The sequence below is a fragment of the Pipistrellus kuhlii genome, unplaced genomic scaffold, assembly GCF_014108245.1.
Source record: "Pipistrellus kuhlii isolate mPipKuh1 unplaced genomic scaffold, mPipKuh1.p scaffold_m20_p_2, whole genome shotgun sequence".
In the NCBI taxonomy this organism is placed as follows: domain Eukaryota; kingdom Metazoa; phylum Chordata; class Mammalia; order Chiroptera; family Vespertilionidae; genus Pipistrellus; species Pipistrellus kuhlii.
This window is the reverse complement of record NW_023425515.1, coordinates 758767-782870: the sequence shown is the minus strand read 5'-3', so window position 1 is coordinate 782870 and position 24104 is coordinate 758767. Positions and strand designations below refer to the sequence as shown.

General features: G+C 39.0%; 1 protein-coding gene across 1 annotated transcript in view; it reads right to left on the bottom strand.

The window, feature by feature from the left end:
- Window positions 1-24104, bottom strand: part of TTC3 (tetratricopeptide repeat domain 3) — a 92020-nt gene that overhangs the window by 50610 nt on the left and 17306 nt on the right. Inside the window, exons 9-17 of the mRNA XM_045585228.1 lie at window positions 21264-21349; window positions 20167-20261; window positions 18880-18942; window positions 10468-10522; window positions 5854-6016; window positions 5018-5063; window positions 3845-3965; window positions 2269-2332; window positions 997-1054 (exon numbers count right to left, since the gene is read on the bottom strand). Coding sequence (XP_045441184.1) covers window positions 997-1054; window positions 2269-2332; window positions 3845-3965; window positions 5018-5063; window positions 5854-6016; window positions 10468-10522; window positions 18880-18942; window positions 20167-20261; window positions 21264-21349 — 751 coding nt within the window. The remainder of the gene's footprint in view (window positions 1-996; window positions 1055-2268; window positions 2333-3844; window positions 3966-5017; window positions 5064-5853; window positions 6017-10467; window positions 10523-18879; window positions 18943-20166; window positions 20262-21263; window positions 21350-24104) is intronic.

Below are 24104 nucleotides of genomic sequence, written 5' to 3'. Positions count from 1 at the left end.
ACTTTAAGGGGCATGTTTGGTAGAATGGATTTTATAAGTGGTTGGTTCTTAATAAATACTTTCCTCCAGTGATAACTGCTCCAAAGGGGCTAAGAATGTACACATACCCATGCCTGTGTGTGCAGAGTGAGCTTCCCAGTGGCCAACAAATGGCTAGCAGTGAGTTCCTATAGGAAGCTACTGGAGAAGTGTGGGAAATGCAGTAAGTTGAACAGGGAAGGCAACTAATTTGTACTTTATACTTCTCTGAATATTTTTTTCCTCTTATGTCCAAGTATTTTGGAGTTTTAAAAAATTAATATTAATATATCTGTAATATGACTTTCAGAAATCAGTATTAACATCCAGGATTCAGAATTCTCTAGTCCATGGTTGGCAAACTATGGCTCATGAGCCACATGCTGCTCTTTGGCCCCTTGAGTGTGGCTCTTACACAAAATACCATGGGCGGGGCAAGTCTATTTTGAAAAAGTGGCATTAAGAAGTTTAAGTTTAAAAAATTTGGCTCTCGCCAAAACCAGTTTGGCTCAGTGGATAAAGCATTGACTGTGGATTGAAAGATCCCGGATTCAATTCTGGTCAAGGGCATGTACCTTGGTTGCGGGCATATCCCCAGTGGGAGGTGTGCAAGAGGCAGCTGATCGATGACTCTCTCTCATCGTTGTTTCTAACTCTCTATCCCTCTCTCTTCCTCTCTGTAAAAAAATCAATAAAAATATATTAAAAAATAAAATAAATAAAAAATTTGGCTCTCAAAAAAAATTTCAATCATTGTACTATTGATATTTGGCTCTGTTGACTAATGAGTTTGATGACCACTGCTCTAGTAAAAAATGATGGTCTCCAAAAGACATACCTTTGGTATTTGAAAAGGACTTGAGTTCTCAATATAATATACATACATAAAGGTAGCTACTACTTGAAAGAGATTTTTTTTTTTTTTTCTTGGAAGGAGGACATTAGGAGAAAAAACCAGTATCTTAGATAAAAACATACCTGAACTCCAACTCATTGTTTCGAGATTTTTGTTTTCCTTTATGCTTTGGAGACTGGCCTGTGAATACAAAAGTATTTGTTCCTGAAATCTGGACATAAAAATCTATGAGCACGAAAGTAAAATAAAAACTAAGTAAATTGCATAAGAGAGCAAAGGAAGTAATATTGTGAGCATTAACTACAAACAGGTAAGCCAAAAAAATAAGCTACTGATGATGTTTGTCTATGTATGCTATGAAATAATTATAAATTACAATGGTCATTATTATGTAGGCCTAGAGCAGACACAGAGAGATAGGCTAAGTTTCTGTTTTCAGGTAGTTTACAATTAGATGAAAAGAAAAGACATTTCTTGCAATAATTGAACAGCAATCCCATTAAGAAGAAAAGGAAATACTGAATTACAGGCCCTGTGCTTCCTGTTGCTCCTCCAGCCCTATGAGCTCAGCCTTGTCCCTGGCAGGAGGAGGGAGCCTTGTGCTGCTGGGCGGGGACAGACATGCAAAGTTGTGCAGAAGAGGGCAGAGCAATGGGGCCGGGGGATCGGATGGGAGCTTTGAGGAGAGATGCAGAGGCAAGTCAGAGCAAACTGCAGCTCCCGAGCCACATGCGGCTCGTTGGCTCGTATAGTTTTTAGCAAAGGCCAGCTTAGGAGTACCCTAATTAAGTTAAGAACAATGTACCTTCTTATATAGTTTAAATTTAAAAAATTTGGCTCTCAAAAAAAAAATTTCAATCGTTGTACTGTTGATATTTGGCTCTGTTGACTAATGAGTTTGCTGACCACTGCCCTAGCCAGTTTGGCTCAGAGGATAAAACATCAGCCTACGGACTGAAGGGTCCCACGTTCGATTCCAGTCAAGGGTACATGCCTGGGTTGCAGGCATGATCCCTACTGAAGGTGAGGGGTGCAGGAGGCAGCCGATCAATGATTCTCTCATCTTTGATGTTTCTATCTCTCTCTCCCTTCCCTTCCTCTCTGAAATCAATAAAAATATGTATTTAGAAAAAAAAACCTTGCCAAATAGAAATTAGATAGCAAGCTACGTAGAGTTTCATCTTTCCTTTCCATCAATTTTAGTTGGAGCTCCAAAATTAGATTAAATAACATAAAAAGACTGAATACTGGTTTCAAATAAATAATCAATGTTTTACCACAGAAGCACTGCAAAGTAAAAGGACAACAAGAGCAGATATAAGTGCAAATTTGGGGGCACAGAAGTTTAGACACCACCACATGGACTCAGCAACGATTTACAGGGAAAAACTCACCTGATGGTGGTGGAAATTCAGGATGACAGTCACAATCATCTATATTCAAAGCTTCATCTACCACCTACCCATGAAAATAAAATTAGTGAGACTTACAAAAGAAAAAAAAGTGAAAAACAGAGACATGAATAGCTAAACAATAAAAGTGGATTATAACAAAATTTATTCAAGTGCCTAAAATAGCCAGCTGGTTATTAAGTTTAAGTGAATAAACAAACAAAATGATAACTGACGATAACAGATTATGGTATGATAAATTCTCCAATGACAATTCCATTTCTGACACCTAGCATGAGGCCAGGCAGGGCAGCTGTTCAGTACTGAGTCAGTACTATCACATCTTTCCTGAGGCTGCTCTCCCTAAACGAACACAGCTTCTCTGAGATTTTCATTATTAACAAAAGAACTATGCTCTGGTCTGGTGTTGCTCAGTGGTTAGAGCATCTGCCTGTGCACTGTAGGGTCATGGGCTTGATTCCCAGTCCAGGGCACGTACTTGGGTCCCAGGTTTGATCTCTGGCCCCAATTGGGGCTTGGTGGGAGGCAACCAATCAATGTGTTTTTCTCACATTGATATTTCTCTCTCTTTCCCCCCTCCCTTACTTCCTCTCTTTCACGCTCTCTAAAATCAATGAAAATAATATCCTCGGAGAGTATTAACAAACAAATATAACTACAAAGTGGGTTTAAAAAGTTCTCTCCAATGACTACTATCCATCAATCCTGCCGGAAGCCTATCACTGTCTCACTAACAGAGAGATGCGGACAGGAAGCCGGGAAGCTGGTCAACAACCTTAATTGCTCTGACCACACTGTTTAGTTGAAAAACTGCCAGCTGAAGCAGCCTCCACCTCTGTTTGTCTTATGTATTTCTGTTACTGGAGTTCCCTGCCTAAGGGCTATGGGTGTATCCCATAGTCACAATAAAAAGGATAGCAAGGCCAGAGCAGTGTGTAGTCCTCCCCCTAGAGGTGGACTCCCACCTGGACCCCAATATTCCCAAATTAATACTTTTCTAATCTCTTTCATTTGTGTGCGGCCTTCTCCAGAACCCAAACCCGAACCCTGAACCGGAACTCTGAACCACGCGGGACGTGAAAGGGGCTCCCACATAACCCAAGACACCATTTTCCTTTTCCCCATCGTACACTGGAGGGAAATGTAAATATGGACTCGGTGATATCTGCTAAGTTTTGAGCACACTACAGTTCAGAAAAAAAACTCAGGTGCAGATTGCCTAGGACCCTGGTGCCAGGACCAGGCCAGAGGCCTAGCAGTGCCTAAGAAGCCATCAGACCAAGGTTCAGCTGAGCACAGCAGAGTCAAGGGCTTTGGCTACGGTGAGGAGCGGCAGAGGCTGCAGAAACACCTTGGGCCGAGATAAAATATTATTTTTATGTAATTATAGGAGGTAGCCCAAATATTTATTTAAAAGGTAGAATCATTCTCTTTATATCAATAGGCAAAAAAAGGTTCATATCAACAAGACATTCAATTTCACCTTTTACCAAAATATTATTGCAAACATGAGACGATACTGGAAATAATTTCATTTTTAGTTTTTAACTGAGCTTACCGTTAGATGCTGATTGCTACCGTATGCCATTTCGTGGTAGCTTTCTTCGGGATCTCTTTCGATCTCTACAAAGTTAAGTGAAGTACTAAACGCAGGTGATGTTAGACTAGGTGTGTAGACTCTGAGTGGGGATAAAAGGAATAATTATTTTATTTCTATTGATTAGTATGCTCTTTTAAAAAAAGTTAACTTTCAAAGAAACAAGTTCCAGCAAATTCAGCCTTTTTTTCCTTGAAAACAAGATTGTTTTAAAAGGATCCGTACTGCCCTAGCTGGTTTGGCTCAATGGATAGAGCGTCAGTCTGCCGACTGAAGGGTCCCAGGTTTCATTCCAGTCAAGGGCACATATCTGGGTTGTAGGCTCAATACCCAGTGGGGGGCATGCGGGAGGCAGCTAATCAATGATTCTCTCATCATTGATGTTTCTCTATCTCCCCCCGGCCCTTCCTCTCTGAAAGCAAATATATATATATAAAAGGATCCCTATCTCCGGGAGTGGGCCTTATACATAAACATTATTTTACATTTCGTATTAAAACCCAAAATATAATTTAAAAAACTTAAAATAGATTAACAGCTCAAGAAGTGTATTCTGGTTCCTAATATTAAAATAAGTCTCCGTGTTAATTTAAATTAACAGCTTCAGTGTCTTAAGCATGTGAGGGAAAGCTTAATCTTTAATTGTTCAGTAACAAATGCAGACCCTGGGTGCTATTGGCTTTACTGCAAGTATACTTGAGTCTATCCGCTGCCTACTAGTATTTTTACAGGAAGCACCTCAGCCTTTGCAAAAAATACCGGGAGTCTCAAGGCAGCTGTTTCCAGAAGAGGCTAAGGGTTAAAAGGCAACGGCTGTGTCCCTGCTCTCCGCTGCCAGAACCATCCAGATGACCAAAATTGGTCCCATTCAAACACAGTAACATCCTATAATCACTCCACTCCTTTCCATAGGCTAAAGCTACTGATCGCTAATACACACATATGCAAATAGTTCAGTAAAAGAGGGGGCAAATACATTTGACAATTCACAGGTCACCTTTTCTTTCCCAGGAACACTTTAAAAACCACCTGTCATCCTCCACCCCCAACCTCACTGTGGTTGCTATTAGCTACTAAAGCATCAAACACAGAGATTCTTAAACTCACAGGGCAAAGCCATTCCTAATAACTTACCTGCTTTCATAAAAGACTCTAACTGGATTCCTAGTTGATGTTCCACCTATAAAAATCAATCACACAGTAAACAGTACATCGATAACACATACTGTAAAAGATTTTCAAATTCAGAAAACTGAAAAGTAAGCCTAACCAATTTTACATTTTGAGATGCTTTAGTGATGAGCTTGTTAAAATGTTCTACAGCCATTATTTGCAATCCCATTGGATGTGATCACTGACTAGATGCAGCACTCTAGAAATGTGAATCAGAGATGGTACCTGTTTCAAGGAGCTCACAATCTTATGATCACGTTATGTTGGATGACATTTGCTCCATAAGACATCAAATACCCAGAGAAGAAAAAACTGGAAAGACCTACACTGAGAGTGTAGAGTAAGGGATTGTAAATTCCTAGCCTGCACAGCAAATTTCTGAGATATATAAAATCAGCCACAAATTTGGTGCAAAAACACCAAAAACAATGCTATTGAAGGGACTTTTCTTCAGGAAATAACTATAATAATAAAAGAGATAATTTTAAAACAATTTTGTTTAAAAAAGGATGTAATTTATTTCAAAATTCAAGAAGGAATATTTTCTATGCAAGAGTATATAATAATTCATTGCTGAATATTTCAAATTAAAATATCAATCATTTATAATTACCTAATGGAATATAACACTAATATAATTCTAGACAGAAATGGAAACTTAAGTGACTCAACCAAGATAACAAAGTAAATTCAAATCACCTGAGCATTGATTTATGGTCCTCCATTAATCCAAGAAGCCCACCCTCAAAAATTTTAAAAGAATTCAACTGAAATGAAAAGAATCTAAGGTGAAATACCTTGCAAATCTTCCATTTGTTTTTGTAACTTAGCATGCTGCTGAATTAGGTCATTGATTCCCTCAGGGTCACTTTTACAGAGCTTTTGAGCTTTAATGTTTGCTTGCAGAGCCCAGTCATATTCTCCCAGCAAAGAAAGAGCAGCACAGTAACGATAATGACCCTGTTCCAAAAAGATGAATTTAATTTTTCTCAAAAATATGTTTAAGTTAAAGGAAATCAATAAGGAAAAATATTTCATTTGCAATCTGATTAGTTACTTAAAGTGTTAATTAGAGTCTACCAATGAAAAATAAATAAAAATGTTAATACCTCTAGGATATAAAATTACTGAAATGAGCTAAGTGAAAGCGATGAACAGTATTCATAATAATGTTTAACAACTGCCTAGGGATCAGCATTTTCACTTAAAGAGATTTTTTTGTACGCCCAAAGAAAAAAATATTACCTATATTATATTTTACTACAGAGTGAAATAATTTTATCCCAAATGAAGTATAAAATTCATTCATATAAATAATTCAAATTGGTTTCACAATACTTCAAGGCAGTAGTAGTCTCTATGCGATTACATTCCTTACAGTTTGGAAACCCATGGAATTTGAGAGCTGGAAGGACAGTCAGCTAGTGCAGCAGCTTTCCCACCTCTGAAGAGGAGCATGGACCCAAGTTAAGCTAAGCTAGCCCTCTATCCATAGCTCTCTTATCAGCTCTTCATTCTTTGTTGGCTTTAAGAAAAAAAGGTCCCAAACCACTGATTTTTCTCTTAATTCTAATGATCAGGTTTTTGCTCTGTTTTGCTTTTGTTACAGAGCCACAGCCCTGGTTGGCCCCACTTATGCATTTTGGGAAATCTTCTGTATCAAGCATGAACATTTTAATCTAGAGAGCTAACATGATCAAACCTGGGCTAATGCAACTCTCTCTCTCTAGCCAGCTACTCACAAACCAAACTCCCATTTTAGGCTCAGCATCTCCCCATGAGCAGTGCCTTCCAAGTGGAAAGGTTAGGAATTTGCCTAATGTCACTCACTCACAGGCCAAAGAACCCTGATCTATTATTCTGGGGCCAGAGCTCTTTCCTCTTTCCGCACACTTTACAAAGACCATTTTGATTCTATGCGATAAAAAAACAAAAACAAAAACCTCAGAGATACAGGCTATAGTATGGTGATTACCAGAAGGAAAGGGAGGTAGGGGAGGCAAAAAGAATAAAGGGGGGTAAACAGTATAGTGATGGGAGGAAACTTGATGGGGAACACACAATATATAATGTGCAGTTGATGTATTAGAGAACTATACACCTGAAACCTATGTAATTTATGGACCAATGCCATCCTAATAAATTCAATACAAAGGAATGTACAAAAAATACTAATTTGGAAAAAAACAAGAAAACTATCCTTTCATTTAATGAAAATACACCTTATGAAGCACAATGGTGGATACATGTCATTATAAATTTGTCCAAACCTATAGAATGTACAACACCAACGCAGTGAACCCCAAGTTAAACTGGACTTTGGGTGATGATGATGTGCCTGTGGAGGTTCATCAATTTCACACTGCACCACTCTATCAGGGGATGCTGGCAATGGAGGAGGGTATATGTGCGTGGGGCAATGGGATTATGGGAAATCTCTGTACCTTCCTTCTATTAATTTTGCTGTGAATCTAAAACTGTTCTAAAAAGAAGAGTAAATATTTTGTTTGATAAACTAAGTCATGAGTAAACATTCTAAATAAGGTACTCAAAGTAATTTTAGAACTTTAGTACTCTTTTTCTAAGTTGAAATAGCAAAAGATATCTCTGGAAAACCAATAGCATGGTCTAGGTTTTAGTATTAAGAATTCTACCATCCATTCATTCTGAAAATATTTATGGAACAGTTGCCAAATGCCAGGTGCAGAGGTCAGCAAAGACTGTTCAAGCACAACAAGGACTTATATTGAAAACAGCAACAAACATCACCCTCAATCCAGTTTTGTCTTTTACTTGCAAAGTCACTATACTTTTCTGAGACTTAATTTCTTTATCTGTAAAATAATGTATTTAGAAAGTGACTCCAAAAGTTGGATGCAGAAGTCCACTTGAGAAATTTCATAATCCCCAGGTTTTACACCCCTAAACAACCTGAATTACAAATTGAAGGCTCTAAAATTCTATGATTCTACTCACTCTGGCTTAAAAACAAATTATGGCACTGGCTGGTGTGGCTCAGTTGGTTTGAGTGTCATCCCATTCACCAAAGGGCATGTACAGGAGCCAACTGATCAATGTTTCTCTCTCTCTCTTTCTCTCTCCCTCTCCATTCCCCTCTCTCTAAAAATCAATGAAAACATATTTTTAAAATAAATCAACAAAAGCATATCCTTGAATGAGGATTAAAAAATAACAACTTAAAAATAATCTACACTAATAAAAGAGTAAGATGCAAATTGACCGTACCTGCGAATCGCCCACCAGCCAATCAGGAGCGAGTATGCAAATTAACCCAACAAAGATGGCGGAGTAATTTGCATGTGCAGGCGTCGAGCGCCCCGCCCCAGCTGCTCTGGGCCTCTGGGCAGTGTGGGAAGGCGGAAAGGCAGTTCCATGCCGGAGCGAAAAGGGGGCTCCGCCAGACCGAAGGCGGTGTCGGAGAGAATAAGGAAGGCCCATTCTTGCACGAATCTTCGTGCATCGGGTCTCTAGTAATAAATAAAAGCAAATTATGAAAAGCCAGAAATGAAGTCTGAAACATGAATCTTTCTGAGTCTTAATGAAACTCTTTTAAAAAATTCAGACTATTTTTATAATTTAGGAAAATATAAATTACTATAACAAACACCAGAATTAACTGTTAACATTTTGTTGTACTGGCTTCAGATTCTTTAATGCTAGAAATAATACTACGCAAATAAGGCTGAACTCTCCTTTGTACCTTTAATCTTTCCTGTCTCTCATTGCCCAGAAGCAAACACTATCATGAGTTTGATAAATATTTTTCTAGAATATTATGCTTTTACTGCTTTGTTCATTCAATATTGTTTTTTAAATCTACTGATAAGCCAGTTAATTCATTTAAGCTGCAATCCAGTGTTCAATTCATTCATTCACTAAGTCAACAAATATTACTCAATGAGTGCCTGTGTCAGGCAGTCCAGATTCAAGAATGAACCAAACAAAAAACCTGTCCTGATGGAGCTCACATCGTACTGGAGACACACACACCATAAGCAACATACTGTAAATAGTGCATACTAGTACAATATGTTTACTAACAATAAATGCCAAGAAGCAAAGTCAAGCAGGGAAAGAGGAGAGCCAACGTCTAGGAAGGGCAGGCTGGCGTGTAGCACTGTGGCCAGGGCAGGTTTCACTGTGAAAAGGACCCGCAGTGAAAACCAAAGGAAGCCAGGGGGCCGTAAGGCCAGCTCATGCTCTGGGGAAGGTACTCTCATTCCAGGCACAGGAAAGAGCAAGTACAAGTGGGGAGTGGGCCTGGCATGTTTAAGGAACTGAAAGGAGAGCAACAGACTAACAAAGAGAGAACGAGGGAGTGAAAAAAGGGGAGAGCAGAAGGTCTGAGGTCAGAGAAATAATGGTTGTTCAAGACGGGGACAGATCTGATAAATCCTAGTAACAAAGTGAAAAACCACAATCATCACTGCTTCATTAATGGACACTTAGATATTTGTGCTTCTGCACCATTAAAACATGGTGCAATGACCAACCTTGGACATCTCACTGTACACCCATAAGCAAGAATGTTTGTTGGGTTCACACTTGGAATCAAGTAATGACTGTGTACGCACATCATAATGCTCTCCAATGTGCTTGTAACCAATTCAACCCACTGGTTTATCTATCGAGGGTTCCGGTTGATATAGACACTCACCAATACTCAAGGCTATTGTCTCATTAATTTTTGCCAATCTGAAGGACCCAAACAGTATCACATTGTTTTATTAACTCATGTACATGTACGTCTGTTTGGAGGCTCTCTATTCTGCTCTTGATTTCGTTTTTCTGTCTCTGTACTATTTTAATGACTGGGAAACAGGGCTTAGTGTTTTTCTATTTCCCATTCAGAATTCTTCTGTGAAATGCTTGTTTATTGGCCTATTTCTACCAAGCTTTTAATTTAGCTCTTTGCATATTCTAGATATAAATCTTATTAATTATATAAATTATATATATGACAAATGATCTTCCAGATTATGATTTCATTCATGGTGTGTTTTGACATACAAGAGTTTTTAAGTTTGATAAAGTCAAATTTATGTTTTCTCTAAGAATTTATGTACAAACACCATCTTCTATAGTTCCTTCTAAGCTTTACGTTTCACTTTTCAATCGGTCTGTAACACATCCAGAGGAATGTTGACAGCTCAATGATTAGTCCCTTCAAGGGCCTCAAGATGCCTACAGGCGACCTGTGCCCTCAGACACCTGCAGCCTCACTGAACCCATTCTCTAACTCTGTAAAACAATCGCCTCCTTTCTGACTATGGAACTGCAAGTTCCTATTTTATCCACATCTTTACATACAAATGTACATCCTGTGATTAGATTTTTTTCCCAAGTTGTATGGCATTATTTGCCCAAGGTAAAATATGAAAGAAGCCTACCTTTGACCAGTTGTTCTTCAGAATAATGGCTCTCTTGCCATCACCAAGTGCATTTCTAAGAAGAAAAACAAGAAATATTCATTTTTATTTTAATATAGCATATATATCATCTTACATTTCTATTTGTACTTTTTGAATTTTCCGTATATAACCTAGCTAAAAGAAGTTTTTTTTAATTTTTAAGCATCCATAAATGTCCATTATAGGAAATTTGGAAAATACAGAAAAGTAAAAGAAAGGGAAAAGGGCATCCAGAGTCACAGTCACAGCTCCTCAGGAATAACTACATTTCTAGGGCATTTCCTGCACACATCTTATCTTCACCTCACTCTATGCTCGACGTGTTACTCGTGTATAGTTCTTTGCACTATTTTTGTGTATTAGCAAGACTCCAGAAATAAACTCCCAGATCTTTCACACAACACCTCTGCTAAGCTACAGCAGACAGAGCCTGGAAGCCCAATCCCTGCGGGCTGTAGAAAGTTAAACGCTCTCCAGCCTGCTTTCTCATCGGAAATGAGACCTGAGGGGAATCACCACTCTGAAAACGAGATTACAAGAACAAAACTAGGTAACATACTACTACATAACAATATCCACTAAAAGGTTATATACTTTTGTTTTTAAGAAAACACTATCTAAAGATAGATGAGCTGATCAACAGAATGGGATATAGCAATCAGAAACAGACCCTTACCTACAGTCACCTGATCTATACAACCAAGGTAACATCACATGACATGGAGAAAAGGTAGTCTTAAGAAACAGTATTATATCAATGGGACATTCACATCATATGACCCCCACCTCACACTAAATATAGAAACCACCTGCAGATGGATTATAAATCTAAATACCAAAATTAAAGTCGTGATTTTAGAAGAAATAGAACATTCTGGTGATTTGTGCTGGCAGAGATTAGAAACAAAACACAAAAATGCTTACCATAAAGGAAATAATTGGCTAACTATATTAAAATTAGTAACTTCTGTTTGTGAAAACATCAAGAGTAAAAAAGGCAAGCCAGAGAGAAAATATCTGTAATTCAAATATGTGACAATGACTCATATCCAAATTTAAAAAAAAACAAAAAAAACCCAACTACTAATAAAGACTTTCAACTCAAAATCCAAACAGGCATTTCATAATGGAGAAAATCCAAGTAGTCAATAAGCAAATGAAAAGATGCTTAACTTAAATATCATTAATCAAATTAAGATCACATCACTAGATCATTACACACCCACCAGAATGTCCAAATGAAATGACACAAAATAATTATTAGTGAAGACATGGAATTGAAACTATCATATGCTGCTGGAGTGTAAAATCACACAACCATATTGAAAATTTTGTACTAAAGCTAAATATAAGGATACCCTGCCCCTAATTATACACTCAACAGAAATGAGTACACATGTTCACAATGACACCACCTATAACACTCAAATACTAGAAACTACTCAAATGCCCATCAACAATAGAATGGATAAAATGCGGTATATTCATGCAATAGATGAACACTTTACAAGTTTACATGCAACAATATGGATCTCAAAACAATGCTGAAAGCCAAACATGAAAGAGCACATACTGTATACATACTATGATTTTTTTTATATTGCACAATAACAGGCAAAAATAACCAATGGTGCTGGAAGTCAGCATAGCAGTTATCTTGCGGGGGAGATGGGTGGTGACTAGGAGCAAGGGGGCTTCTGGGATATTGGGGTGGTGATCTAGTTACGGTTGTTTGATTTCTGCAAATTCAACCTACACACTAATGAACCGTACACTTTTCAGTATGTATTTTTTATTTTTATTTTTGAAGATTACAACAAAGTCATCCTTCTGCTGGAGACTGTACTATCCGGTTTGATGTCTGAATTACAGTAGCTTCTCACATCCTGCGGTGGCAGCCGGAGGTCCAGGTCACACAGTGGGCTGGGAAAAGCCTAGGTCTTTGGTAACACTGTTGAAACTCCTTCTTCTGGAACTCTGAATAAGGTAATTTTTTTTTCACCATTTAAACCAGTTAAATCAGAGTTTTGTTATTTGTAGCCAAAACATCCCAATACAATAGCACACCTTATCTGCTCCTCACTGCCTCTCCTCAAATACCTCCAACAGCTGCCTATGCTGTCTCCATTCCCTCACTCTCATTTTTCAATCTGCTCTAACCCAGCTTCTCTCCAAGCTTCCAACTAACACCTCCCCCCCCCCCCTTTGGGAACTAAACTACGCCCACATTGCTAAATCCAAATTCCAAGCAGCAACAGGCCCTGCTGGCCACACTTACCTCCTTGATGCCACACCGTTTCCCTGCCACCTCTCTGGCAGCAGAGCAGTCTCCTGGCAGGTTCCTCCTCCCCTAACTGGTCTCTACTGTGTGCCCCCAGGATCAGCCCTAGCCCCTCTCCTCTCTCAGCTCATGCTCTCCAGGAGTGGGTCTCAATCTTGGCTACACAGCAGTACTCTCTGGGAGCTTCTAGAAGCCCAACATCCAACTGGTTAAAGCAGAGCCTGGGGGAGGGGGTTATTTCTTCAATAATCAAGAGATTCCAATGTGCAGTCTATGTAAGAGCCCCTTCTATGAGCAATGTCACCCATCTCCACAAGTCCACCGAGATTAACTGTCCCAAACACCTGTCTCCATCCATCCTTTCCAGACACACGTAACTCATGATTGGTACATTCCAACATGGATCCTTCAAAGGCACTTCAACTCAGTATGTTCAAGAGTGAAGTCAAATTTCTCTCTTCCAGAGACCCCCGTGACAGGGAGTGGGCCTATAATCCATGAAGCTGCTGAAGCAGAAACCTCAGAATAGTTCCAAACGCAAAACTATAAGCAACTTGTTTTTACCTCCACAATATTTCAAATCCTCCCTCTTCTGCATTCCCACTGACATTCCCCTCTCTGGGCCACCACTTCCCGCCTGGAGCACCTCAGCAGCCTCCTGCTCATCACGCTGCATCCCCTCCACACACTCGCCCACTGCAGCCAGACTGGCCACTTTAAGGTACTAATCATGCAGCTCCTCTCAGTTCAATCCTTCTCGTAAGCACTGGCAGCTTTAACGTAGCCTACGAGACCCGCCTTGGTCTAGCCTGACCACCTCCCCCCTCCGTCTCTGTATTCAGTTCAGTGGGCGCACCACTAACCCCATGAAAGCAACATGCTCCCTTCCACCACAGGCCTTCACACTGCTGGCCCATTGTCTGACCAGCAGTCGCCAACCTTTTGGACTTCTACCAATTGGCAACAAACCGCTGGTCTAGAACACAGGGATAATGTCTGTTTTGGTTCATTTTTTATCTACTTATAAACTGAACCCAATAATATGTGTTGAATGTTTACTACATTATCCTATATAATAAAAGCAGAATTTGCAAATCGACTGACTGGCCGCTGTGACACTCACCACCAGGAGGCAGATGCTCAATGCAGGAGCTGCCCCGTGGTGGTCAGTGCGCTCCCACAGGGAGAGCACTGTCAGCCAGAAGCCGGGCTCACTGCTGGTGAAGGTAGTGGCAGTGGCGGGAGCATCTCCGGCCTCCGCTGCAAGATGATGGTAACGAGTGAGGGGTCCTGGACTGCGAGGATGTCTGACTGCAGCTTGGACCGGTCCCTGGGGCCTGGCCCCAGGCCTGGTTGAGGAGCCCTCCTCCCCCAGAGCACAAATCTTGTGCACCGGGCCTCTAGCGGTTTCTATTCATTACCAGAGGCCCAGTGCATGAATTCGTGCATGGGTGGGGTCCCTTGGCCTGGCCAGTGATCAGGGCCAATTGAAAAAACTGTTTTCTTTAAAAGCAAATTCAGCAGCTAATAAGTGAAAATAAACAAACCACACAGATAAGAGAATTAAGTCAACAAACCTACACTCGCACTAAACTCCTCCCACACACTAGGATTTTTAAATATCTCAGACCCTGGTGTTCTCCCTTTCCTGGCCTTTTCCTCTCCTCCGCCCCATCAGGCACTTAACCATTAGTTTCCTCTTAGCTTCCTCACTCCCAAGTTCCAAAGGCCCTTCCTTTACCTCTATAACTTTTCATATATATATTTTTAAATCCCCACCAAAAGATATTTTTCTATTGATTTTGAGAGAAAGAGAGAGGGAGAGAAACATCGATGTGAGACACAATGATTAGTTGTCTCCTACACAGGCCCCAACCAGGGCTGGGGAGAAGCCTACAACCAAAGTATGTGCCCTTGACTAGAATTGAACCCAGGACCCTTCAATCTATAGGCCGATGCTCTATCCACTGACTAAACCAACCAGGACTATAACTTGTTTTCTAAGCTCATTTCTTTTAGGAAATACTTTTTCTATCTCTGGGAGTTACCAAATAAATGTTCTCTTACCAAAAAAGAAAAAAATCTCAGAACGTACAACTGAGTTGATTTATACCTCTGGCCTCAGAGAAATTCAGATGGGAGAGCACAGTCATTTAAACTCTATCTGCCCACTATTTCACAAGCTGAGTTCTAATTAATAGATTTATGTTATATGATGAGAAACTAAACTGAAAATTTCGAATTACTTCAGTTACAACTATCATTCTAAAACGCCCTTTAACTACCAAACTGTATTGGAAATGTTAACTTCCAGACCAGAATAAAAGGCATGCCATCCAAGCCCGGGGTCCTGGGACACACAGCACACCTCCCTCTGGCTACAGGACTCGGCAGAGACAAGCTGTGACAGGAAGCAGGCATCTTCACCGCTCCGTCCCCACTCCAGGCCCGTTCCCCACATTCCCAGTGCCATCTCCTGCGCCTGGCCCCCACGTGGCGGTAACTTACACACGGTGCCACTGGCAGCGACACCACCACTGCCTCCGCCATTTGGACCCTTTCAGAATGACCCATTTCCCACACTTGCCTCACCTCGGGTTCCCTGCCCTTGGTCTTCCTTATATTTCTCTCCTTTCAAGATTATTTTTCACTTGTTTCATCCTTAATGCTCAGTGATCACTGTTGTTTTATTCATCTGAACATGTACATTTTTAATTACACTGTATTGCTTTTCAGCAAGTATTTCAAGTCAATTAAAAGCAAATAACATGAACATAATGCACACCACCTACCAGGTTAGCAAAATCTTAACGTTTTGCCGTGTTTGCTTCAGATCTCTCGGCAAAAGCCTGTCACAGTGGACGTCCTGGGTACCTCCCTCCCATTGCCAACCTTGTTCCCTCCCTCGCTTCCTCCCTTCCTCCCATGAGACAGCCACATGCATTTAAAAACATTTTAACACATAATAATTATGGAGATGCATATCATTTTGCATGTTTTTAAACAAAATATAAACGGTATGAGACCATTAAAATCATTTCTGCAACTTGCGTTTTCACTCAGCATTGTATTCATTTTACTAATTGCATAGATTTCCATTGTATGAATATACCATATACCATAATTGATGTATCCATTCCCCTACTGATGGACATTTAGGCCGTTTCCATTCTTTACATTGACAAACAATGCTACAGTGACGCTTGGCACAGCTCTTCTTGGGCACACGTCTGTGAGTTTGGCGAGGGCCGTGGAGGGCGCATGTTCTTCAGCTTGCCAAACTGCTCTCCAACGCGGTGGCACCAATTTACACTTTCTCCAGCGGGTATGCAAGTTCCCTTCATTCCACATCCTCTCAAACACTGGGTATAATGAGCGTTTTACATTTTTGCCAATCTGACGGGTGTGAAAAAAAGACTCGTAGTTTTTAGCCTGCATGTCCTGTAAAGATGATCGCATTCACTGACTATTTGGACCATTTATTTAATTTTCCTCACCTTTCACACTGCCCTTTGGTTCTGTCACCACTTCTCTGTGGTGACTACTAGACTCTACGTCCAGGCTGCCTGGATTCACACTCTGGCTTCATCACATCCCCTAGTGTCCCAGGACACTGTTCCACCTCCCCAGCTCCCCCATCAGCAAAGACAGCAGCACCCTCTCACAGGCATGCACATGCTGTGAGTTAACGGGTTTAAAGTGCTCAGAACAGTGCCCGAGGGGGGATGCTTCACCCTCACCTGTCCCTGGAGTTGCTCAGCCAAATTCCCACAACAGATCTACCAACCCCAACACATGTGAGCTTCAAAACATCTCAACCTCGGTAACTTAGCTACAGGACAGGTGTCCTATGTCAACGGCACTTCTGGCAACATGTTCTTTTCTGAAGCCATATCATCTACTTCTTGATCAGAAAACATCATGCCTACTTTACTGAGCCCGGCGCATCAAGAATGTGCGAGGTGAGGACCACCACCAAGACCAGTGTGGCACGAGCATTCTGCCATTAAAGAGGCATCCGATGCATTTTGGTGATTAAGAAAATGCGGCTGACCTGCTTCCAGCGAAAACCTCAATGGTGCTGAACCACAAGCTAGATTATCAGGAAGGAGCACGGGTCAGATGCACAAGCATGCTCTTGGCCTTGACCTCACCAGGCTACCTGGCTTCTGTAATTGTACTCCGATCATCTCCTTTGCAGTGGAGTCTCAGAGAATCCTCCCTGAGTGTCTAGCACTCAGCACTCATGAAGAGGGCAGAGTCCCCTGGTCTGCCTCTCAGCTCTCAGTGCTCCCCCATGCAGAGGGAATGACCTTCTACCCATTCAAGGTTTCAGATCGGCCACCTCCATTTTCACAGGTGGCTAGCCACACTGCCAACCTATTCGCGTTGAAAACATTTAGATTCACCTTCAAACAGCATAAGATATCTGCAATTCTGGACATAGCCAGAGGCAATAACCTAAAGACATTTGCAGCTCATTCCTTGTCTGAACAGTTGAGGACAGTGGTAGTGATGGAAGACTGTGTCAAGCCCATCCATTCCTCTAGTCTAGATAGCCTTGGCTTATCCAAAGCTTAAGACATCTAAAAGCTGCATAACAAAATACAGCGATATTCTCCAAGGTGGTTGGGTTACTGGTGATTTTTATTTTCTTCTTTTTAAACTCTTGTATTTTCCAAATTTTCTACCATGAGAATGTTTTCTGTTTATGACAAAAGAAAAACATGTTATTTTTAAAGCTACAAACTTGGAATATACTTCTTCCCACTCCCCACCCTCCCACATCCCAACATAAGGGCTTTCACTGAGAAACAACTGACATTGACTCTGCTTTCTTGAGAAAAAGTAACAGAAACTGTGAAACCCCAGACAGCACTTTCCAGGAGACTTTTCGATGAACAGAATATTGCTGCAGTTCTCCTCTATTCCATTGCTCAACTCGTAGCACCCCGTAAGCAACAAACTCCAGGAAAACACTGCTTCACCTAAGCAACCAGGGCCCTCTTTCTTCATAGACAGAGAGAATTCCATCACTTGTCAAATGTTCTTATTTTAACCTTTCTGTTGGAAGGTCAGACACAAATAATAAGCAGGACCTCCTGCCTATACCACTTTATTATGAGGATCCTAGGCTCTATAACCTGGTTCTTCAGTATGTTTTGTTTTTGTTATTCTACTACTGAATGAATGTATTCATTTTTAAAAATATTTTTTTATTTATTTAAGAGAGGAAAGGAAAAGGAAGGAGATACAGAAACATCAATGATGAGAGAATCATTGATTGGCTGCCTTCTGCACACTCCCTAGTGGGCATCAAGCCCATAACCTGGACATGTACCCTGACCAGGAATCAAATCACTGAGCACGCTGGCCAGGCTGAGTGACGGTATTCTTGAAGATCACCTAAACCCTTCCTGTAAGGCAGGACATAATTAAATGAAACCGCTTACCCTGCTCAATAGTAATGCTGATAATTTATGTCCTGGTTTTATAAACCGAGAAACAACAAAATCATAGCATAGTGTCAACAATCTTTCTCAATAAATAAAAGCTAAGTTCAACATTAGGAACTAAAAATTCATTGTATTTCACTCTCATAGTTAAACCACTGAATTTATTTTCCTTTTCACTTATGAAGGACATTTACTGAATCATGTTATTAGCAGGATGGAGAAAACAAGCACAACTTCCTCCAGAACTTTCTAGATTAATTCATAGAGCAAAAGGAGGTAATTTAACGTGTTATAAACACAGACTTTTATATCATCAGATAAGATCTGTGTTTAAATCTGGGCATTACTACTTACTAATAGTATGAGTTTGTTCAAATATAAATGTGGAGAATAACATTACCTACCTATTTAGAGTATTGTGAGAATTAAATAACATAAGTAAAGTACAATACTTCAAATAATGTATAACATGTCACCCACTCAATCAGAATAATTACTGCTGTTACTGTGGTTGTTATATAGATAGCTTACAAAGCTCTCTTTTAATCATTTAACTATTTCTGCCAAGGAACTACTGAACAATTTTCTTGCATGCCTGCAAAACAGAAATGGGCATATAGCATAATAGTTAGGGAACAACACTAACCAACTTACCTGAACTGTCCCGTGCGAATAAAACAAAGAGCTCGATTACCATAAAGATGGTGGTTTTCAGGACTTAAAAAAAAAAATAATGTACAGTCAGTAAAGGAAATTACATGTGAAACAAAAATCATACAGAAAACCTAAAGCACGAAAACTTTTTCAAAAACTTTATGTCTGTGGCAGAGCAGAAAAAATATAGGATTTGAAGTCCCAACTGACTAAATCCTGGTTCCTTCATTTCCCTACCTGAGTAACTGAGTAACACCATCCTCAACTTCCCTGTATGAGGTAGGTCTACCTCATACAGCTGTTGTGAGGATTACAGGACACATTAACAAGCTAAAACTACAAGTATGCTGTAACTGTGCAGGACAGAATTACATATCTAAGTCAGGACTAAACACATTGACAAAGAACTCAAAAAAAAAGTCTGTAAATTAACAGTAGCTTAATAGCTTCCCTTCAGATTCTGCCCTCTGTATCTTATCTGATCACATGTGGTGAAGCCTCATTCCCTTTCCTCTACCTTCTCGGGACTGAGCAGCAGCCTCCCAGTGTGCCGTGCTACCTCGATCCACTCGTTCCCCGTGGAGACTGCAGCACATCCTCCCAGCGCTGCTACAATATCAGGTGGACCAGCTACGATGCCAAGGGAGGCACACTTGCAAAAATGCTACCAAATCCTAGCAGCTGAGCAAATGGAAGACAAGGCGGAGAGAACGCATGCACTCCCAACAATCCCAACTATTATCCCTTCAAAGTTCCCTCTTAGAAAGCAAAAATCCTTCATAAGTGACATCTTAAGAACTAGTAAGTAACCCTTTGTGATTAATAATTTGAGAGAAATTAGTTGAAGGCAAAATGAAAATAAGGAAGAACATGAGTCTGTCTAGACCAGTGGTTCTCAACCTTTCTAATGCCATGACCCTTTAATACAGCTCCTCCAACCATAACACTATTTTTGTTGCTACTTCATAATTTAATTTTGCTGTTATGAATTGTAATGTAAATATCTGTGTCGTGAACCAGAGGTTGAGAACCACTGGTCTAGACAACTTCAAAGAAAACAGAGCTGGGCAGAATGGAATTCACCAGTTTGTAAGACTTGCCTGAGTTATACTCTCCGATTAATACATACACTCAGACCACCTCTAATGCTTCCAGTGCCTGCATGAGAAACTCCATTCTGCATAGCAAGCTGAAGACAGTGTCCAGCTCCTCCTCTTTTACTTCCTGACTACATTCTAAGTTGATCTGCCACATAAAAAGGATTTCACTGGTCTGTTTAGTTCTTACCTGTATTCAATGGCTCTGCTGTAATAGAGAATAGCTAGATCAAATCTTTCTTTGGAAAACTCTTCATTTCCTTTCATTTTCATTAGTTCTCCTTGCTGAAAAACCAAGGTGAAAGAAAACCCATCAGTTAATTGCACGACAATTAAGAATCCCTTACCTAGGAAAAATGAACCTATGTTTCTATCTTTGCTATCAAAAATAACCCGGGGGGGTCACTTATGTAGAAAATGATGATGCAACATTTAATATTTTGGTACGTGTATGTAAAGAAACCTGTCTCTAAGGACTTAGCGCTAACTCTGTTAAAGGAAACTAAAAAGTGAACAAAACCATTACATCACAGGTGACTGCTAACCACCAATTCCCTTGTACAGTGCTTGAGGGCCCATGTTTACAAGTACTCAGTAAGCCTGCTGCGTGACAGGGAAAAACATGCCAGGTAGAACTTTAATTTTAGGCTAGAAAATGTGATATTGTTCAATAAACCTGGGTGCTTACAAAACAATATGTAATTCATTAACACATATAGGCAATGCTGATTATATTAATTGCCAGAAAAGAGGCAACAAAGTCAGGAAGAATGACATTAAAAGGTTATCAAAGATGGTCCAGATATGACTAAAACTTACTTTAAACACTCAAATCTTCAAAATAAATTCACTGAAATAAACTGGATCACATCAATGACTTTAGATAATTAACTAGAACATTAAATATGCTTCTAAGTCCTTTTTTAAAAATTTCATTAAAATCTTTCTTATGAGTAATTCTGTATGGCATGTAATTACATCTCAATAATGCTGTTAACAAAGAAAATCGTATTTACTCAACTAATTAAAACTTTTTTAATTAAAAAAATCAAATTTTAATATTTTATTAACTCTTTTAAAAACCTGTAACACTAGAAAATTCTCATCAAGATGCTATTTTTCTCTTCCAAAAAAAATAAGTATTCCAGTCAAAATTTATTAAAATTTCCCTCAAACATGTTGATTTTTATAGTATTATGTAGCAGTTCTACTGAACTTTCTGAGTGTTAATAAAAGGTGTAACAAGAAAATCTTGAAATATACTTGCAAGTAAATATTTTTTCTTACCTGTATACACTCCAAACAAGTTTGTCTTTCAAATTCTTCAAGTATATTGCAGTTTTCTGTTACAACTTTAGTTATGTGGTACTTGTCTATTTTTTATTTTTTAGGAGAGAGAGGACATTTATTTTTTTAAAATGGTACTGTTAATGTTCTAATTCTTAGGTTAGTGAATCTATAAAGTTCATTATATTGTACTTATAAATAACATATTTGTTGTAATCTTTTACATGTATCAAATAGTATATTTAAAAAAAACTAATAACATTAGATTCATTAATGCTATGAATTTAATCAGTTACATTTCTAGCATTAAGAAAATACTTATTTATTATTATATCAGTTCTAACTATAATTACAACAAATGCTCCATCATAATATATTCCAAATGGGCTTCATAAACACTCAAGTCAATTCAACAAATATATCTGAACTCCTGTAGTATACCTAACACAATTTCAATAAAAATGAGAAAATCCTGTAAAACCGCTTTCTAAATTAATAATAAATGAAAAGTTTAAGTGTCTTAATTCAACATTTGACTCTCCTGAATGAAATGTTAAAATTAGACTTTATTTGAAAGACTATTCTTATATAAATTTAATAAAATAATAAAAATGCTGTAATAACCAAAATTTACATTAAAAGTTTACAAGGCTTCATTTTCTGTATTTTAAGCTGTTCTATAAAAAGATTTTTTAAGGTGTTAAATAATAATTTTATTACAACAAAAATGTAGTTACCCCTCTAGACAAACATTCATTCCAATGGCAAAAATAGTACTTAAAATGTAAGATTCAAGAAAGGATTTGGGTAAGTCACCAAATAAAGTAAAGTAATGCTAAGGGTCAGACTGAGATTACAGAATGAAAACCTGGGCTTTAAGATTTAAGAGACCCAACTTCTCATCTAGGTTCCACTACTTACTAGACTACAGAAATACCACTTAACCTCTCAAAGTCTTAGTTTGCTAATTTCTAAAATAGGGATAATAGCTACCTTCAGAAGAAGAGAGAACAGAGACTAAGAGTCAAAAGTGAGCCAACATGGGTGCCCAGTACATGATACTGGCCCTCTATTTCTACCATAAAATCTAGACAAGAACTAAAGGCCTTCAGAACAGAGAGACCCACCTTAATATAGGCCAGTGCCTGCTAAACCTATCAGAAGACCTGTCTCCATGTTCAAGCTTGATCTTCTCTAGCATTTAGATCAATTGTACAAAATTTGTCCTCACTAGAGGTGGCCAATTCTTATCATCTACTGAAGAGCCAAATATTCCTTGTTTTAAGATTCCTATAGCTGTACTATAAAAATATTCAAATGCTTTAGAGAAAAGTATTCTACAAAGTAAAAAAATAAATATAAAGCAGTTTCATTATACATAATAACAGATTCATCAGGGATATGAAAATTATAATCTTAGCTCTTATTTCTCTTACCAGTGAGAATACAAGGTGTACCAGTTAATAATGCGGATTTTCTCCAATAGATGGAGTTACACATATGTTGATATAGATGCGATTTGTTATGTATGCTATTTTGTTGTACTGACAGCAAGCTTCAAAACTTCATATGTCAAATTTGCTGAAGGTGTTAACATCTTAGATATGTTTAAACTTAAAAATGTCAAATTTCATGCCAAAAAAAAGAGCATTTGTGGGAAGTTTTAATTCATTACTTTATTTTGAAGAAAAAGTTATCGTATACTTTGGGAGCTTATGGTAAACATCCTCCATCTCAAGATACTGTGAACGCTGCTTTAAATGCTTTAAAGTGATGATTTCTATGCGAAAGACAAAAAACGTCCAGGTCAACAGAAAAAGTTTGAAGATCAACAATTGCAAGCATTGTTGGATGAAGATGCATGTCAAACTCAAAAACAACTTGCAGAAAGATTCAACGTTGTTTAGCAAACAATTTCCGATCGTTTACAAGCAACGGAAAAGATTTTAAAGGAAGGAAAATGGGTGCCACATCAACTGAATGAAAGACAAATGGAAAACCGAAATGTCTTCAGTAAAATGTTGCTTCAACGGCACAAAAGAAAGTCCTTTTTTGCGTTGAATTGTGACTGGAGATGAAAAGTGGATTTATTTTTCAGAATCCCAAATACACAAAATCATGGATTAATCCAGGTCAACCATCAACATCGACTGCAAGGCCAAATTGCTTCAGAAAGAAGACAATGCTCTGCATTGGTGGGATCAGGACGGTGTATGTACCCTGTTACCCCAAAAATAAGACAGTGTCTTATATTAATTTTTTCTCCCAAAGTTGCGCTAGGTCTTATTTTCAGGGGATGTCTTATCTTTCCATGCGCTAGGTCTTATTTTTGGAGGATGTCTTATTTTTAGGGAAACGCGGTATTATGAGCTTCTAAAACCAGGTGAAACCGTTAATACTGATCGCTACCAACAATAAATAAACAATTCGAACCATGCTTTGTTCGTGAAATGACCAGAATGTGCCAGAACACATGGCAAAGTAATTTTGCTTCATGATAATGTACCATCACACACTTCAAAACCAATTAAAGACACATTGAAAGACCTTGCCTGGGAAGTATTAACCCACCCTCTGTATTCACCAGACCTTGCTCTTTCAGATTACCACTTTTTCGGATTGGGGGCATACGCACTTTCTGAGCAGCACTTCAAAACGTACAAAGAAGTGGAAAATTGGGTCTCTAAATGGTTTGCCTCAAAACAAGAAAAGCTCTATTGGGACGGTATCTATAAATTGAGGGAAATGTGTAGCTAACGATGAGGGAAATGTGTAGCTAATGATGGACATTACTTTGAATAAAGCACTTTTGATGTTTCTCTTGAAATTCTATGTTTTGAT